This window comes from Euprymna scolopes, chromosome 19 (genome assembly GCF_053919585.1).
Source record: "Euprymna scolopes isolate OS-2025 chromosome 19, ASM5391958v1, whole genome shotgun sequence".
Taxonomy (NCBI): Eukaryota; Metazoa; Mollusca; class Cephalopoda; order Sepiida; family Sepiolidae; genus Euprymna; species Euprymna scolopes.
Window position 1 is genome coordinate 87025226 of NC_136500.1, and position 15861 is coordinate 87041086.

Consider the following 15861-nt stretch of genomic DNA (forward strand, 5'->3'; position numbering starts at 1 on the left):
AGAAAAAAAATGCTTGTTGTGTTTAAATACTTTTTAAATCAGATTCCAGCACAAGATTGCTGCTGGTGCTATTTGGTTTGGAAAAGCGTTAAAAAACAATCTTCTAAAATTTCTCATTGGTCGATATTGTCATGTGGTATTGTCTTCTCCTACGTCCACCAGAAATATGTTCATTTTGCTTTTGTTGTTGTGAGAAAAGCGCGTGGGCGTATTTGAAATTATGTCGTTGCTAGAACTTATTTTTGCAAATTCGTGGGGAAAATCAATGAACGTTCGTTGATTTGCGCGCGTGTGTGAGAGTGAGTCACAGCACAGACTGTTTCCACCAGGAAATAATCCACATTGACTTCAAGCCCTCTTGCTGCACACTTATCATAAAAAATCAGTACTTTCAAGCCTTGTGCCATAAAATCCACACGCCAATAATCATTCATTTAAAATGTTGAAACACAAGAAAACACTTTTGTTGGAAAACTTTATTTTAACACATCTTTTATGTAAACAAATGTTATTTATTTTATATAAACTCAGCGATTCCGTGTTCTTTATCGAGTGTCGTTTTTTCTGACTTTATATTTATTTCTTTATGTAAGGGTGTAAATTGGCGACCCTGCTAAATTTATCATTAAGAATCTCGAAAATGCATTCTATACCTCTACCACTAGCAGCAGTTCTGATTCTGCTTGCATTTATTTCTTATATCAGCCAAGATACGATTTTGCTTAAAATAATCTCAGTGGTTTAAATTAATTTTTTAAAATTATTTACAAGAAATATTTACGGTCTGTGAAAAATGAGACACCCCAAATTCAAATAACAAAGCAAAGGAAAGCTTAGCTAAAGCAAATAATATACAAGATAAATAAATAATAAATTTGAATATTAAGTACGAAACTAACACTACTATTTAGTGAACTAAGTTTTTTCTTTTTCTGAATCGGCGGCTACAAAATCTAGTTTATCGTTTTACACCGGTTTATTCAAATTGAATACGAAATAACTAAAGAATAATTTCATGTCTGTTATTAAAAGCTGCAGTAATCATGGATGCGGATACGATTCAACAAAGTTTACAGCTTTATACAATGCAGGTAGACAATCACTCGCCTAAATATAATATCTTATAATGATTTATCGCCATATTGGCGTATGATCAAAGGGAATTGGGTTGTTTGTTTGGATCGCTAAATGAGCCTGACAGGATGACTTTGTTTACTTTTTTCTTTTTTTTTTTTTTTTTCAGAAATAAATTTATTTAATTTTTAGCAGTAACATTTTCTTTCGTAATAATTTTTTTGTTTTTATTGATTATTATCAGCGGTCAATCATTTCTCGTTTGACTAAAACAAGAGTAAACAAGATTAAAGGTGGAGGAAACTTGTTTACAATTAATAATTGTAGTACTTCTGCAGTTTACGAACTGTGCTGAAATAACATTACATTTTATAAACCCATTCTTAACATAAGGAAGGGGGATTCATTAGCTATTCTGAATTTTCACATAACAGTTAAAGAAAAAAAAATGTAAAAATTGAATTTAACTTAAAAATCCTAACCCTAGAAAAATAACGCGATCCGTAAACTGCACAAGTATCGTAATTTTGTTCATCACTTTCATTTATCCAATCACCATAACATCACATTTACTCCATGGGCTACCGTACTTAAAATATCTAGCAGAAGAGGAATACAGTAAGAGGATAACGTATATTTTATTTATTTATTTTTATAAAAGTCGCTTCAGGCAAGGCATGAAGCCACTGATGTAAGAAGTTGGGTTTGTATTACTGTACACATAGATTCGAAAAAGTTGTCAAAAAACAAATATATAACAAATAAATGTTATCAAAGGCAAGATAAGTTACTTTTCTACCTAACTGGATATATTTTTTGCGTTTTTATTCAATGTAACATATTTATTCAGCTCGAAAAACATAGTGTTTACCGATGTATTGGAAAATTCAAGATGGCGTCTCACACCCTCTTTAACACCGTAAGTTTGGGAAAAGGTGTTATAAATAAAAAACTAGACAAAATACTATTAAAAACCTGCCGAATATATGTCAACCTATGTCACGGTAACATATATTGAGCGAGTTTTTAACAGTATTTTAACCGGTTTTTTATTCATAACACCTTTTCCCAAACTTACCGTGTTCAAGAGAGAATCAGACGCCATCTTGAATGTTCCAATACATCGGTAAACACTGTATGGTTTTCGAGCTGAATAAACATGTTACATTGAATAAAAACACGAAAAATATATCCAGTTTGGTAGAAAAGTAACGTATCTTGCCTTTGATAACAATTTTTTGTTATATATTTGTTTTTTTGACGACTTTTTCGAATTTGTGTACAGTAATACAAACCCAAGAAGTTAATTATATATAGCGAACGTAGTGATCCTGGACCTGGATAGAGTAGTGGAAGTGTCCCTGAAGATTTGCATATGTCGGATAAAAGAAGAGTAGAGCAAAGAGAGGGAGAGAAATCTCCAAGTGATCTGTGAGCCGCATTATTTTTGACTGAGGCAACAAATCGATTAATTTTATTTAATTCAGTGAGTTAAAGTGAAAGTGTCACCGTTTCTCAAGTCTCAAAGGCTACTTGAGGACAAGAATTAATGAGATTGTCAGTTGATAGCTATTAGGTTGGTGCAAAAATGTCATTTTTTGACATGGAGTTGAACGCCCCCCCCCCCAAAAAAAAAACATTATTTTGCACCAACTTAATATCAATCATCTGTAGGGATGATTAATAAAAGATAAAGAAACTATATCTGCCTTATATTCTCATTCCAGAGAACTCACCATGATGGAAATAGGTTTCCTAAGGAAACAATACAAATGGGACAAGTATTACTCATTCATTCATACATGCACATATGACATATTACGTCGGATTACAATGGTTGTCCCTGACATACATCAATGAACATATTGATGTTTATATAATCAATTAGATGTAAACAATTGTACTCAAAGAAAGATAAATACAGCAATAATGACACAGAAATTGATATGTAATAATAAATATTAATAAAAACAATAAAAAATCGAGTTGTATTCACTACCTAGATAAATGCTAACATACGGGATGCATGCAAGGAGGAGGTAGGGACAGAAGCAAAGCTACCACACACACACACACACACACACACACACAATATGGTAACTAAAAAGGGGCAAGATTATACACAATTAAAAACATTGAATGAACTTATTAAATGCTTAATATTTAAGTCTTACTGTAATGAAAAGGATGAATAAAAAATAAAGAATAAAATTGTAAGCATTAAGCATTTGGATCCACTTGGGTAGCTAAAAAAACATTCTGACACCTACTGATGGCATGACAGTTTTTGAAATCATATCTCAAAAATATCGTCCTATCTTAGAGTGTAAATATATTATCATATTTTAATGCATTTGTATCTCAAGGTATTACTATATTGCATTCCACATATGGGAAGTTCTTGGAAAGAAGCTTTATTCATGGTAGTTCTATTTAGCTTTAAGTATACAGAGAAAGAAAGAAAAATTCTTTACGGTGATTAAAGCTGCCATGAAAATGTCAATAGAGTGGAGAAAGATTAGCAACATTTTCTCTGCAGAGAAGATCTGTGGTGTAGCTGCATGAACGCTGGTAGGTTTTTGTCAGCCGGAGACAACTCATAACACAAAATTTGTTTGTTATAGGAAATATAAAAATATTATTTTATCCTTTGCCTAGTGTGTGCGCGTCTAACCTATAGAGAGTGTGAGCAGAATGAGGTGAATTGAACAGCGAGCTCGTCTAATGTTACTTTCTGTCTGAACCTCCTGGTCTCAAACTAACTCTATCTCCGATCAAATCTGACTGACTACCAAACTCCGACTCCAAATCTGACATGTCCAAAAATATCCCATATCAGGGTGTATATGTAGGGATGGTAACTCCTGTTAACCGATCTACACTCAAAATGGACCGACCCACTTTCTAGCAACACAGGTGCATGTTTTGTCAATGAGTTTGATATGTGTCACCAGCAACCCCTTGACCTCTCTGCACATCTGACATAAGTAAGTTGGGTACAAATCAGTGCTGTGTTATCTGCATTACTGACACACAACATGAGAAAGAGACTGTAGGGAAAGAACAAAATCAAAGTTGATTTTGTATTCTGTCAACAAAGTGATAGTGCTCTAATTGGCATAAGTCTAGATGGTGGGGACAACAGTCCATCTGTTTCTTGTATAAGTAGAGCATTGCATTCAAAGCAACGTCTTTTCTGAAGCTGTTGAAAGATCTAACCATTTTCCCACAGCCTTCACAATGGATTTTATGTGACTCTTCCATTTCAGGTCTGGAGTGAAAGTCAATTCATGGAACTTATCAAATAAGACAACTATTTCATGAATTGAGCCATTTATTTCAACTTGGAAAAAAAACGAGGATAATTTTTTGGATCAAGGTCAACGAAACATACAATGATTGTTGTGTCATACACACAGAAACCAAGTTCATTTGCTGCCCATACTTCTTGTACATGTTTTTCCTGTGATCCTTTCAGACCACGAATAAATGCTAGTCCTGTAATTAAGGTTTCTTATTTATATCTTCAAAAAAGACTAACTAAAAGCAAATTTGCATGGAAGAAAGTGAGTTATTTATTTGACGTGATCTTTGTTCCAAATCACTTTTGTCAGCCTATGTTATTATACATCTAATGCTTTGCATACTTCCAAACGGTTTGTTGCTTGCTATCACTCTCTCTCCTTAAACCATGTGATGTCATATGTATTTTTAATACATTACCATAGCCTAAGTAATTTTTTACTTGTATTTAGTGACTTCACTTCTCTCGAGCTATTTCCTGCTATTCTCAACTAATTGTGTATATATATATATATATATATATATTATATATTAGGATATCTATTTGTTCAATATCTAACATGAGGATTCATTAAAATTTACTTAAGCTCGGAAATGCAAAAACTGTATATTTCATTTTTAATTGTTTTATTTCCAGTTAAATCAGGTCGAAACGGCGATTCAAGCATCTGTTCCTGATGAAAACTTAATCAAGTTAAGAGCAGATTTAAAAGAATTAATTAGCTTAACAGAAGGTAATTTAAATTTTTAAATTTTTTTGTTAAATTGTTATTTTCTTATTTATTAATTCTCCTGACCCAGCATTGCCAGGGACAAAAAACATAATTGACTTGTTTATTCAGAAGTGGACAGTAATTTTGGTGACTTGAATTTTGTAATAAAACTAATAATGTTAAAAGATATGTTTTTTTTTAATATTCATTTTGTTGATGAAGTCATGGGAAATAATGCATGACCTGATTACTTTTTATTTGTAAGAATATTTGTTGAGTAAAGGAAAAATTGTTTAAAAATATGACATGTTTCTAGATATTTATTTCTTGCAGCAAGCAAAATAATCAATGATGAGGTTATTTCCCTTTAAAGTAGAAGCATGGATACCTTAAATTGTAGGAAGATTGGCAGGCCAAGGAAAACTTGGAAGCAAGTTATTAAGACAAGATTGTACGGAGTGAAATTTGGAGATGGTTGACCAATGAGAAGTGGAGAGTGAGTGTGCGTAATATCAGAAAACGCCTGATCCCTGAACAAGGGAAAAGTTACATTAAATGAATAGAAGATGAACAAGAAGAAATGTGTACGAATATTCAATGAGTAAAGAAAGTCTTCACTCTTAAAGTTTTCTTTCTAGACTAAGTATTTTTTGAAAAAAACTAATGCAAAATAAATATGTTTGGACCAATAACATAATGAAATGAAGTAATAGGCTAGTTTTAATCAAGTATCGATATGTCAGACAGAATGCTATTTGAGTCTGACTTTTAAAATTCAACAAGATAGATGTATATGTTATATTAATAAAAGTACTCAATATTAATAAGGTGTCAATTTTTATTGAATTAATTTTTAATTTCATTTTATTGATTTTGATTCTTTGGAAATTTTTATGTATTTTATAAATTTAATGTAACATTAGGTTGGTGCAAAAATGCCATTTTTTTTGTCATATAAAAAACGACATTATTTTTGCACCTACATAATATAACAGTTAGATAGATTTGGTATGTGCTATATGATGTGACTTCAATAATTGTTGCTACAGTAATTACAAAGTAAAAATTAAAAGCTCAGTGCAAACATGTATTGCTGTTTTTTTTTTCTTTCCCTTCTATTCCAATTTGATTGTTCTTCTTTATCGTTCTGCATCTGACTACCAAACCAAGACACCCAGTTCTGTTCACATCAAAGTGGAGATTACATATTTTTCAATAGGCAACTAACTCACATTACTGGTATACTATGTGAATGTATATGTGCAAACCTTGGACGACAACCAAAACTGAAGCATGGCTTATTTTAAATACATGTTTATTGATCATCACCAAAAGTAAAACTGAAAAACAATGAAAACATTGTTTCAGAAATACAGGGTCAGGCCAAATGATTGGACACCTTTGTATGTTTAATAAAAGACAAAGAAACAAAAAAGTGTTTTTATTTTCGAAAAGTACATATAATGCCATTCTGTTTCATTATGTTTTCAAAATAAAATCAGTTACATGGGATCCATTATTGTCCACACACTGTCAAAAGCATTCGCAGAAGTTGCCTCTAGCTCAGCGGATCATTTCATGAAGAATGGCAGTAATTTCTTGACGAATTGCATCTTTAAGTTGTTCAATAGGTCGAGGCTGATGAATGTATACCTTTTACTTGAGGTATCCCCAGAGAAAAAAATTGCACAAATTTAAATTAGGTGAATGAGCGGGCCAACCGATATCACCACGCAATGAGATCAAATGACCAGGGAACATCTCCCTCAAAATCCCCATCGCATGTCGAAAAGTGTGGGCTGTTGCCTCATCCTGTTGAAATCAAACATTGTCCATATTGTGGAGTATATTCAACTTTGGTCTGAGAAAACTCTCTAGCATCTCACAATATCAATCAGTTCACAGTCAATGTAATGTCTTCTTCAAAAACATATGGATACCATATACCGAATTCTGCCACAGCACACCATACAGTCATTCAAGGACTTTGTAAAGGGCGTTCATGCAACTTATGAGGGTTGTTCTCAGCCCGGTATCTGAAGTTTTGCTTATTCACTGCACCCGCAGGTGAAAATGTGCTTCGTCACTGAACAACACAACTGCTGCATGAAATGATATTTCCTATTCATGTTGATGAATTTTCAAACAATGCTCTGCGAGTTTCAGTGTCTCTTTCGCTGAATTCTTGTGCCAACATCATTTTGTATGGATGCATTTGAAAATCAGTGAAGAATTCTTTGCAAACTTCTTTTGGAAAGCCTAAGAGTGTTGGCGCATTTAAATGTTGAATGGCATGGAGACTGTTGAATTGAAGCTCTTACCGCTGTGACATTTTCTGGAATTCTGGTGGTGTGAAGCTAGCTGGTTGATTTTCGTTTCAATGCAGATCAAGTAGCTCTGAAGTTGGTAACCCATAACAAGATCATGTTTCGAGTTGGTACGGGATCATGTTTACCAAGATTGAAGTGCAAACGGAACGCTCATTGTGTTGCAGTTACAGATTTGTTTGTTTTGATAAACGTTTCCACAATGAAAGCATGATGCTCACCAGTCCAATTCATGTCAGCAACTGAAAAAGAAACGAAAAACAATGGCACTATATGAAAAAAAAAAAAATGACCTTGTATAAAAAAAACTGGTATAATATGAAAAAAAAACTGGTATAATATGAAAAAAAACTGGTATAATATGAAAAAAAAAACTGGTATAATATGAAAAAAAATGGCATATGAAAAAAAAATGACATATGTACTTTTTGAAAATACAAACACTTGGAAATATTAAGCTTATTCTTCTAACGTCAGCCATGACCAGGTAGAAATCTTAAGTAATTCATAATTGTGTTTTTAGTGTTGCCTGTACAGAGAATTGAATCTTTAATCTCCAGAAGCATGTCGCTTAGAACTGATTATAATTTAGCACTTTTATTTGTGTCATTACTGGATTTCTCCTCCTCCAGTAGAGAACAAAGCAGGTACTGTGCTTTTCTGGCCTGAAGGCCAGAAAAGTGTATTTTAGTTCGAGCTTCACACCAAAGGCTGATGAAAAAAAACAGTTGAGACATTATAACAAACCGAACTGAGAGAACCAGTCCGATTACAAATAATGTGAATAAAAGTTTCTTATCTAAAAAATTCAGAAATATGCTGTTCTTAAGCATGTTTTTTGTGTCACAATCTAATTATAGATTCAATTCTTTTTTTCTGTCTTTTGTAGAAAGTCTTTTGGATCTGCGCAAACGGCAATTACTTTCTGAACTAGATGCTGCAAATGATGAACAACCAACTTTTAGCTCCGAGGCAAAGTCTTCTGAGGCAAAGGACATAGACGCCGAATATGCAGCATTCAAGGTCAGTTTGTAAAATGCTATAATTGTAACGTATTGACCCCACAATCTTTTGCGATAGGGGTGAGTGTGTCTAATGCGAATGTCTGTAAAGTTTCTTTGAGTGATTAGGTGTTATATTGCTTGTAATGATTATGTGTCAGTTTAACAGCCCTTTTACATGTCGGCATGTGTTGGATGGCTTTAAAAAATCAACTTCCATAGCAAACTATTTCTGGTCAGGTCTTTATTTATCCCTCTTTCTCTCTAATCCACCCTTATCACTTACTCCCATGTTTTCCTTAGCCTTTGCTGACTGTATCAGCAGAACTGACTAGTCCTTAGGATAATTTCTTTGCTGTGCAAATGTAGTTCTTACAGCAGCTTCGTTCCAAGAACTGTTTTCCTGTTAACCCTTTATCGTCAGAATTTTTTTATGCAATAAAATCGCAACTGCAAAGTGGCACACCCACACGTGACAGATGTTAGCATGCAACTGATGCACGAACATAAACAAACCCCTCCTTCACTTGTTGAACCATGCATAGACCTGTACTTTGAAGACCAGTTGGGCTGACAAGCCATAAGAGTAAGAAATATTTCCTATACAGGTGTTTTTTTGAAAGGCGACTTGAAAGTACAATTTGGTGGTAATCGGTTAACTGTTTCTCTCCTACGTCTTGGTCTTTTTAAGAATAAGGCCAGTAGGCATCTCCTGTCTTTGCAATAATCATTTTTCGTTCTTATTAGCTCCTTACATTAAGTGGCTTCACACTGTCTGGAGCAACTTCCATTTAAAGAAAAAAACTCCTTTTACTTAATGTGTTTGGTTTGGTTTGGTCAAGTTTCATATTAGGGGTCCATCTAATCATAGGTCATCATTGCACTGTAGTTGGGTCACAGAAGGTGCAGCTGCTAGACATCTCACACTAATCAATGTTTCCCAAAGTAGATGGGACACAGCCCTCCTGGAGGGGGTGCTTTGATATTAGGGGTAGGGGGCAGTAACGCCAGAAGAAGTAGTTAGGAAGTGGTAATTAAAAGATATATACACAAACATATAGAGAGAGAAAATAGGCAAAGGTTTTTATGCTAAAGAATACACATTTATGAAAGTGGCTGTATGTAGGTTATACATACATATATATATATATATATATATATATATATTGTGTGTGTGCATTTTGTGAGAATATAGTGATTATTATTTTTGAAAAGGAAATTTTGTGCTTAATATTATTTTCAATTTGAAAAAAAAATGTTTGATGTGATTATTAAGGGTTATTGCTAGAATCAAATAAAATGTTTACAAGCCGACAAAGTCGAGCTTCTGTACTATATCATTGTTTTTAAATACATATTTTGTTTATAATAATTGTTGTTTTCACTTAAAAAAAGTGTACATGTGTTTATGGGGTAGGGTGTGCTTATACTCTATTCTAGAAGCCAAGGAGGCATCAGCCTGAAAATGTTTGGGAAACCCTACACTAGATGCTTATGGTGTTATCAGACGGAACAGCTCACAAATAATCTCATTTAAATTTGGCAGGAACAAGTAGTTTTTGAGATATAAAGACCTGTATTATGCACTGTAATTCAGTGGCCACCAGATTTGTATGCACGCATGGTAAACAAATCTACTTCTCTCTGAAAGACACTACCACTCCTCAATTTTTTTTGGTTCATAGTATTTGCGGGTGGGTATGCTGACAACGAATATCAAGGTTCAATTTGGGGCAGATATTTTAACCCCCCCCCTTATAAAATAGTGTCTATTCCAAAAGCCGTTCTTAACATGGTGAGGTTGGGGGTTTTAATTCTGAAAGCCATTCTTAACTTGTGGAGGTTGGGGATGTCTATTTTGAAAGCGATTCTTAACATTAACCTTAGTTTAATTTTTTACAAATAGGGGACATGCTTCCACCAGGCAATGCTGGTTAACAGGATCTGCTAATATATATATATATATATATATATATTAAATTGTAATTCAATGAATTTCAAAAAACTCTCATTGAAATGAAATGAAGTGGTTGAGTTTCATATCAAAGAATTTTTATTATTCTAAGCAAGACAAAGAATGCTTTAGAAAATTAATCTCCTTAACCTATAGGGTTTCGATGTCTACCATCTCATCGGATATCTACACAGCTATGCGGATTACCCAATATAGAACTTGGACCTTATTACCAAACGGATGTAGAGAACGTATAATATGGATTTTACCAAGCAAGCTGGATCTTAAAAAAACATTCATATCCTTTTTCTGCAAATCCTCCTACTGCAGGACTTCTGATAAATGTATTATTTTGACTTTGACTTTCCATGTCTCACTGACTTTAGCAAATAGGGTGCATACCTTTATAAGTATTTGCTAATATTTTCTCTCCTCTGATGAGATGGTAGACATCGAAACCCTATAGGTTAAGGAGATTAATTTTCTAAAGCATTCTTTGTCTTGCTTAGAATAATAAAAATTCTTTGATATGAAACTCAACCACTTCATTTCATTTCAATGAGAGTTTTTTGAAATTCATCGAATTACAATTTAATTTATTTGCTCTATCTTGCATATCGAGCAATTCTTGTTTAGATGGGATAACTTATAGAATATTACTGCCAGTAATATTTTGTAAACCTACAATCTTACGTTTCCATGACAACTGATTGTTAAATAAAAACTATTCTGAAGTATATATATATATATATCAGATAATTTCTATATATAATATTATAATAGTAATATATATATATACATATATATATACTAGCAAAAGTACCCGTCGTTGACTGGGTTCAAAAACAGCCTACAGAAAATGAACTCTGATTTATGAAAGTATGATAGGTTATGAAAAGGAAGAGTTGTAAAGAGGTAGCTTCGAATTTGGTGGTATCAAAACCAAAGCAAAATATGATGAAAGTAAAAATAAAATAGATAAACCCCATCATTTATTATACCATACCTGTTCACACTGAAACACTTATCACAATATTCTGTGGATCTATATTAAAAAACCTTGTTAAACTTTGTGACATATTTCCATTCTATGGAGGTCAGGCGCGAACGAACACCCCATAATTTTATTATACCATATTTCTTCAAACTGAAACATAATTATCAAAGTATACTTATGCAGATTGATATGAAAATTCTTTATTAAAGTTTGTGCCTATTTCCATTCTATTTTACTATACCATCCCCATTTAAGTTCAAACATACTTATCAAAGTATTATGTACATCTATATCAAAAACACTTGTAAACGTTTTTTTTTTTTTTTTATTTCCATACTTTGTGGACCAGGCGCGTACGCAGACCCCACAATTTTAATGAATCCATATCAGATCAAACATACCCATTCCTGTGTCTCGATACATCTATCATTATATGTGATCAGTTTTCTATAATAGTCAACCATAAAGGAGCCTATTCATGACTAGACACACAGACGTTCAGTTTCATATATATATATATATATATATATCAGATAATTTCTATTTTCACAGGCTTTAATTGATGCTGACAATGGTGAATCAACATCTTGCACCACTGAAAAGAGATCTCAGAATGAACGTGACCAAATAGCCGAGTGTTCCATTAAAAATGAAAGAGGGGAAGATGAGCGCATAAATTCTAGTGAAGAGGAAGACGAGGAGGAGGAGGAAGAAAACAGACGTTTAAAAGAAGGTTTAAAGAATTTGATTGGACAGAAATGCAGAGCCCCTTTCAACACAGAATGGACCAAGTATGGTGTGCACAATGCTATCATCACAGACGTTCTTGATTTTAATCCTTCTCATCCAGCCCAGGTAAATTGCATCCTATTTTGTTTCTTGCTTTTTTTTTATTATTATTTTTTCTGTCATCACTACTCTGTCCCGGTCCAAGAAGACTGAGCACGATTTTGCCAGTGGAGGGCTGCACTCTTACTTTCTTTGGAGATGGTGAGTCCAAGTGCTTCCAGCATTTTACGAGGTCATATAATGAGTCACCATTACTATATGTTTCTTTCATTTTATCAAATGTCTCCTGTGGTGTGCATCCTTTCAAATACAAAGACCAGATCACTGCCTGACACTCAACAAACTCTGTTGCACACCTGACTCAGTTCAAACACCTGTAAATCAGAAACCACAATTAGTTCAGAGTTATAATTTGCCACATAACCCATAGAGATATAAATCATTGTACATGCAAAATTTCAGCTAGATCAGATAACTGGGAGTGGGTCAGGGGCATTACTTATTGAACACTTCTTGTATATTGAATAAAAATAAAGTAAAAATTCACTTGTCTGATATTTTTAAAAATTTATTTACATACAAGTCATCACTTATCAAGGCCAAAAGTTACTCAAGGATAAAGGTTAGTGAAATAGAATTAGTTGAATAATGAAAAATATAAGAGGATTGAAAATAAATGGAGAAATAAATGAGGACGATTTATGACAAGCATCTATGGTGGACAAGGAGGGAGGTGCCTTTAAACGAAAAAGGGAGATTAACAAAGGACAAAATGAAAAAAGAATTAAAAAAGGACATAGAAACTCTATAAAATAAGTGAAAAAAACTAAAATATTTATCTAGGTATTTTTTCTGCCCATGTTTCAAAAATAATCTTGTCAAATTTTGACAAACTTTAAGCAGTGAGTGAAGTTATTTCCCCTGGCGCCCCCCTCCTAGTCCTCGAAGATGCCGTGACATGGTCAATCTCATTGAAATTTGATTTTCCTCTGTAAAAAAACTACTTGATCAAATGAAGTGTTTTTTTTTAATTAAAAATTTTATTCCATAACAAGTACGTACAATATGATTTTTTTCAATATTTTCATTTTTAATGTCTTGATTAAACTAAACAAGTACCTTGAATTTTGCTATTATAAAGAAGCGACAAAATGTATCTTGACAAGGGAGGTAATTTTAAATCACAAAAAAAAACCTGATTTACATCTGCAGTGCCGTTCCTGGTTATGAGTAGTGTATTTTGGGGACAGTAACGTCTTTGGAAAATGCCAAAAACAACACTAACAATTAATATAGATGTAGTTAAATTGGTGTATGAAAAAGATGGATAAAAACATTAATGTTATAAATAGGTCGCAAATTAGAAAGTGCTAAACTAACAGCAAGAATTTTGGAATTAAATGAGAAAACATGAATTAACGAACAAAATATATTCATATATCAACCATTTTACATAGATGTAAAATATACTTTGAACAACTAAAATTTGTTGAAGTTTTAAAGTCCTTGAATGAGAACTAGGCAAGAGTATCAGAAAGATTATTCCAAAGTTCTGTTGTATGTATGTGTGTGAGTTTACCTTTTGGGTGGCTGAGTTCACTGCATATATATCAGCAAGCTGGGTTTTACTAAATATGTACAGCTAAAAATGATGTACGACTATTGTATGACTAATTGCCACTGCTGCTGAGTAAAGCAGCTTTGACGCAGGCGATCGACTAGGTCGATCAGCGTAAAATATCGTAAAGTAGTTTGTCCAAGTAGAAGTTGCTTTAATAGCAAAACAGCAGCTGAGTGAAAATAATCATACAATTTAGTCAGACAATTTTAGTAAATCCCCTTATGTACGATCAAAATCCAGCACGACTAAATTGTCCGATTTGGCTCTTGCTAAATAAAGCAACTTTACACATTGTTTCTTTATGACAAACAGCAGGAGCAGTCAGTCGTACAATGATCGAGAATAATTTTGGTTGTACATATTTAGTAAAACTATTAGGAAGCTTAAAGGAATTTCTGCATCGAACATTCCAGTCTTCTAAAATGGGCATTGTTGACGTTGAGAGTTGAGGCACGTTGCAGATTTCAACACGGAAGGACTGATTTGAGTTGACGATGCCAGTGTGTTAAAGGTTTGGTTAATTTTACATAGGACTATTTTGATTTGGTTTGAAAGAAGTGAAAAGGAAAGAAGAGGAGAGAGTAAGCTGAACAAAGAAAGAAAAGAAGTAACTTTTATCAGCTTGTCAACTTTTCTATGCTTGTTCATCTCCCACATCAATTTCTATCCCATCATGCATCTACCAGTTTTGAAATTACATCACGTACGTCTTACTCTCATGACTTTTTTTTCCCCAAATTTAATTGAAACAAATTTCAAGTTGGTGAATTTTTCTATAATGATCGCTTCTGTTTTAAATAATACTCCTTTAAAGATTAATTGAAATTAAAAAAAAAATTTTCTTCCAATTTTTTTCCACAGGTTTTAGTGATGTTTAGTAATCCAACTCATAGAGCAATGGTGCCATGCCAATATTTCTTAAATGGAATGTGCAAATTTTCTGATGAGAAATGCAAGTAAGTTCTTAGATTTTAGTATTATTTTTATTAATCTCCATCTTTATAAGGTTTAGTATTTTTATATGTTTATGCAGTTGCATGTGCAGGATTAACCCCTAAACCGACTAACTGATATTTATGAATTTTGGAACAAAAAAAATTCTGTAGTTTTATTTAAATAAAAAAAAAAATTTTTACAGTTAAATGATGAATGATGATCTCTCAATGCCATTTTGTAGGACAAGTGAGATAATTCCAAATAATTTAAACTTGCGAGATTTTAGAAAGCTATTCTTAACATGGGAGGGGTGCATACCTACAAATGTCCATTAATTGCTTAAATATGATTTTGTGTATGAAAATAATGATTGATGAATTTGTGATTTTTGGAATATGATATTTTTGTTCCATCATGAATGCATACATCATAAATATTTTTCTTTGTTTTTGTTTTTTCACGACGGAAGAGGGAGTTATGAACTAGAACCATTCGTTCTTTTTTTTCTTACTATTAAAAAAAGATTTAAAAAAAAAAAGCTGACTTATTTACAAAGAAGCCCAAATGTATTCTTTTATATTTAATTTCATAAAATATTACATTTCTGAATTTTTGAGATGAGGATTGGTTATTCGTATTATTTGGATTATTTGGACCCGTGGTGCAGTGATCATAGTACTCTGAAAAATCAATTGTAAAAGTGATATTCTCCTGAAGATTTAAGGTTTAATTCTTACTGTAGGCGACCGAAAAATACAATAGCGAATTACTTAGAAATTCTATTCAGTCATGGCTGATGAAACAAGAGCATGCTACTCTTATGAAGTAAATAAAAGATTCCGTTCCAAATTCTGTGCAGATTCCCGAGTTCGACAGAAACATTCCCAAGTTTGACAAGGTACACCTGAAGAAGGTCAAAGGTTACATTGTGCAAATGACACTCAAGATAAGAACAGTAGTCTGAAGAATTCATGAATTATATTTTTGAATTGGATTTAAAAAATTTTGTTTTTATATTATTTTTGATTCCAGTAAAAGTCATGTTGCTACGAAAAAAACACATGAAGTTATAAATATGTTACATTTTCATAAACAAAACAAACATTAAACAAAGGGACGTACATGAGAAGCACATGCATTTTACAA

The 15861-nt window shown here is 32.8% G+C and overlaps 1 protein-coding gene across 2 annotated transcripts in view; it reads left to right on the forward strand.

The window, feature by feature from the left end:
* Positions 1-912: 912 nt before the first annotated feature.
* The window catches only part of LOC145239820 (zinc finger CCCH-type with G patch domain-containing protein-like), a 388887-nt gene continuing 373938 nt past the window's right edge, over positions 913-15861 (forward strand). For both annotated transcript variants that reach the window (XM_080103351.1, XM_080103352.1), the window contains exons 1-5: positions 913-1091; positions 5015-5111; positions 8307-8440; positions 11922-12224; positions 14641-14735. In XM_080103351.1, the coding sequence (XP_079959477.1) occupies positions 1044-1091; positions 5015-5111; positions 8307-8440; positions 11922-12224; positions 14641-14735 (677 nt within the window). In that variant the 5' untranslated portion in view covers positions 913-1043. The remainder of the gene's footprint in view (positions 1092-5014; positions 5112-8306; positions 8441-11921; positions 12225-14640; positions 14736-15861) is intronic.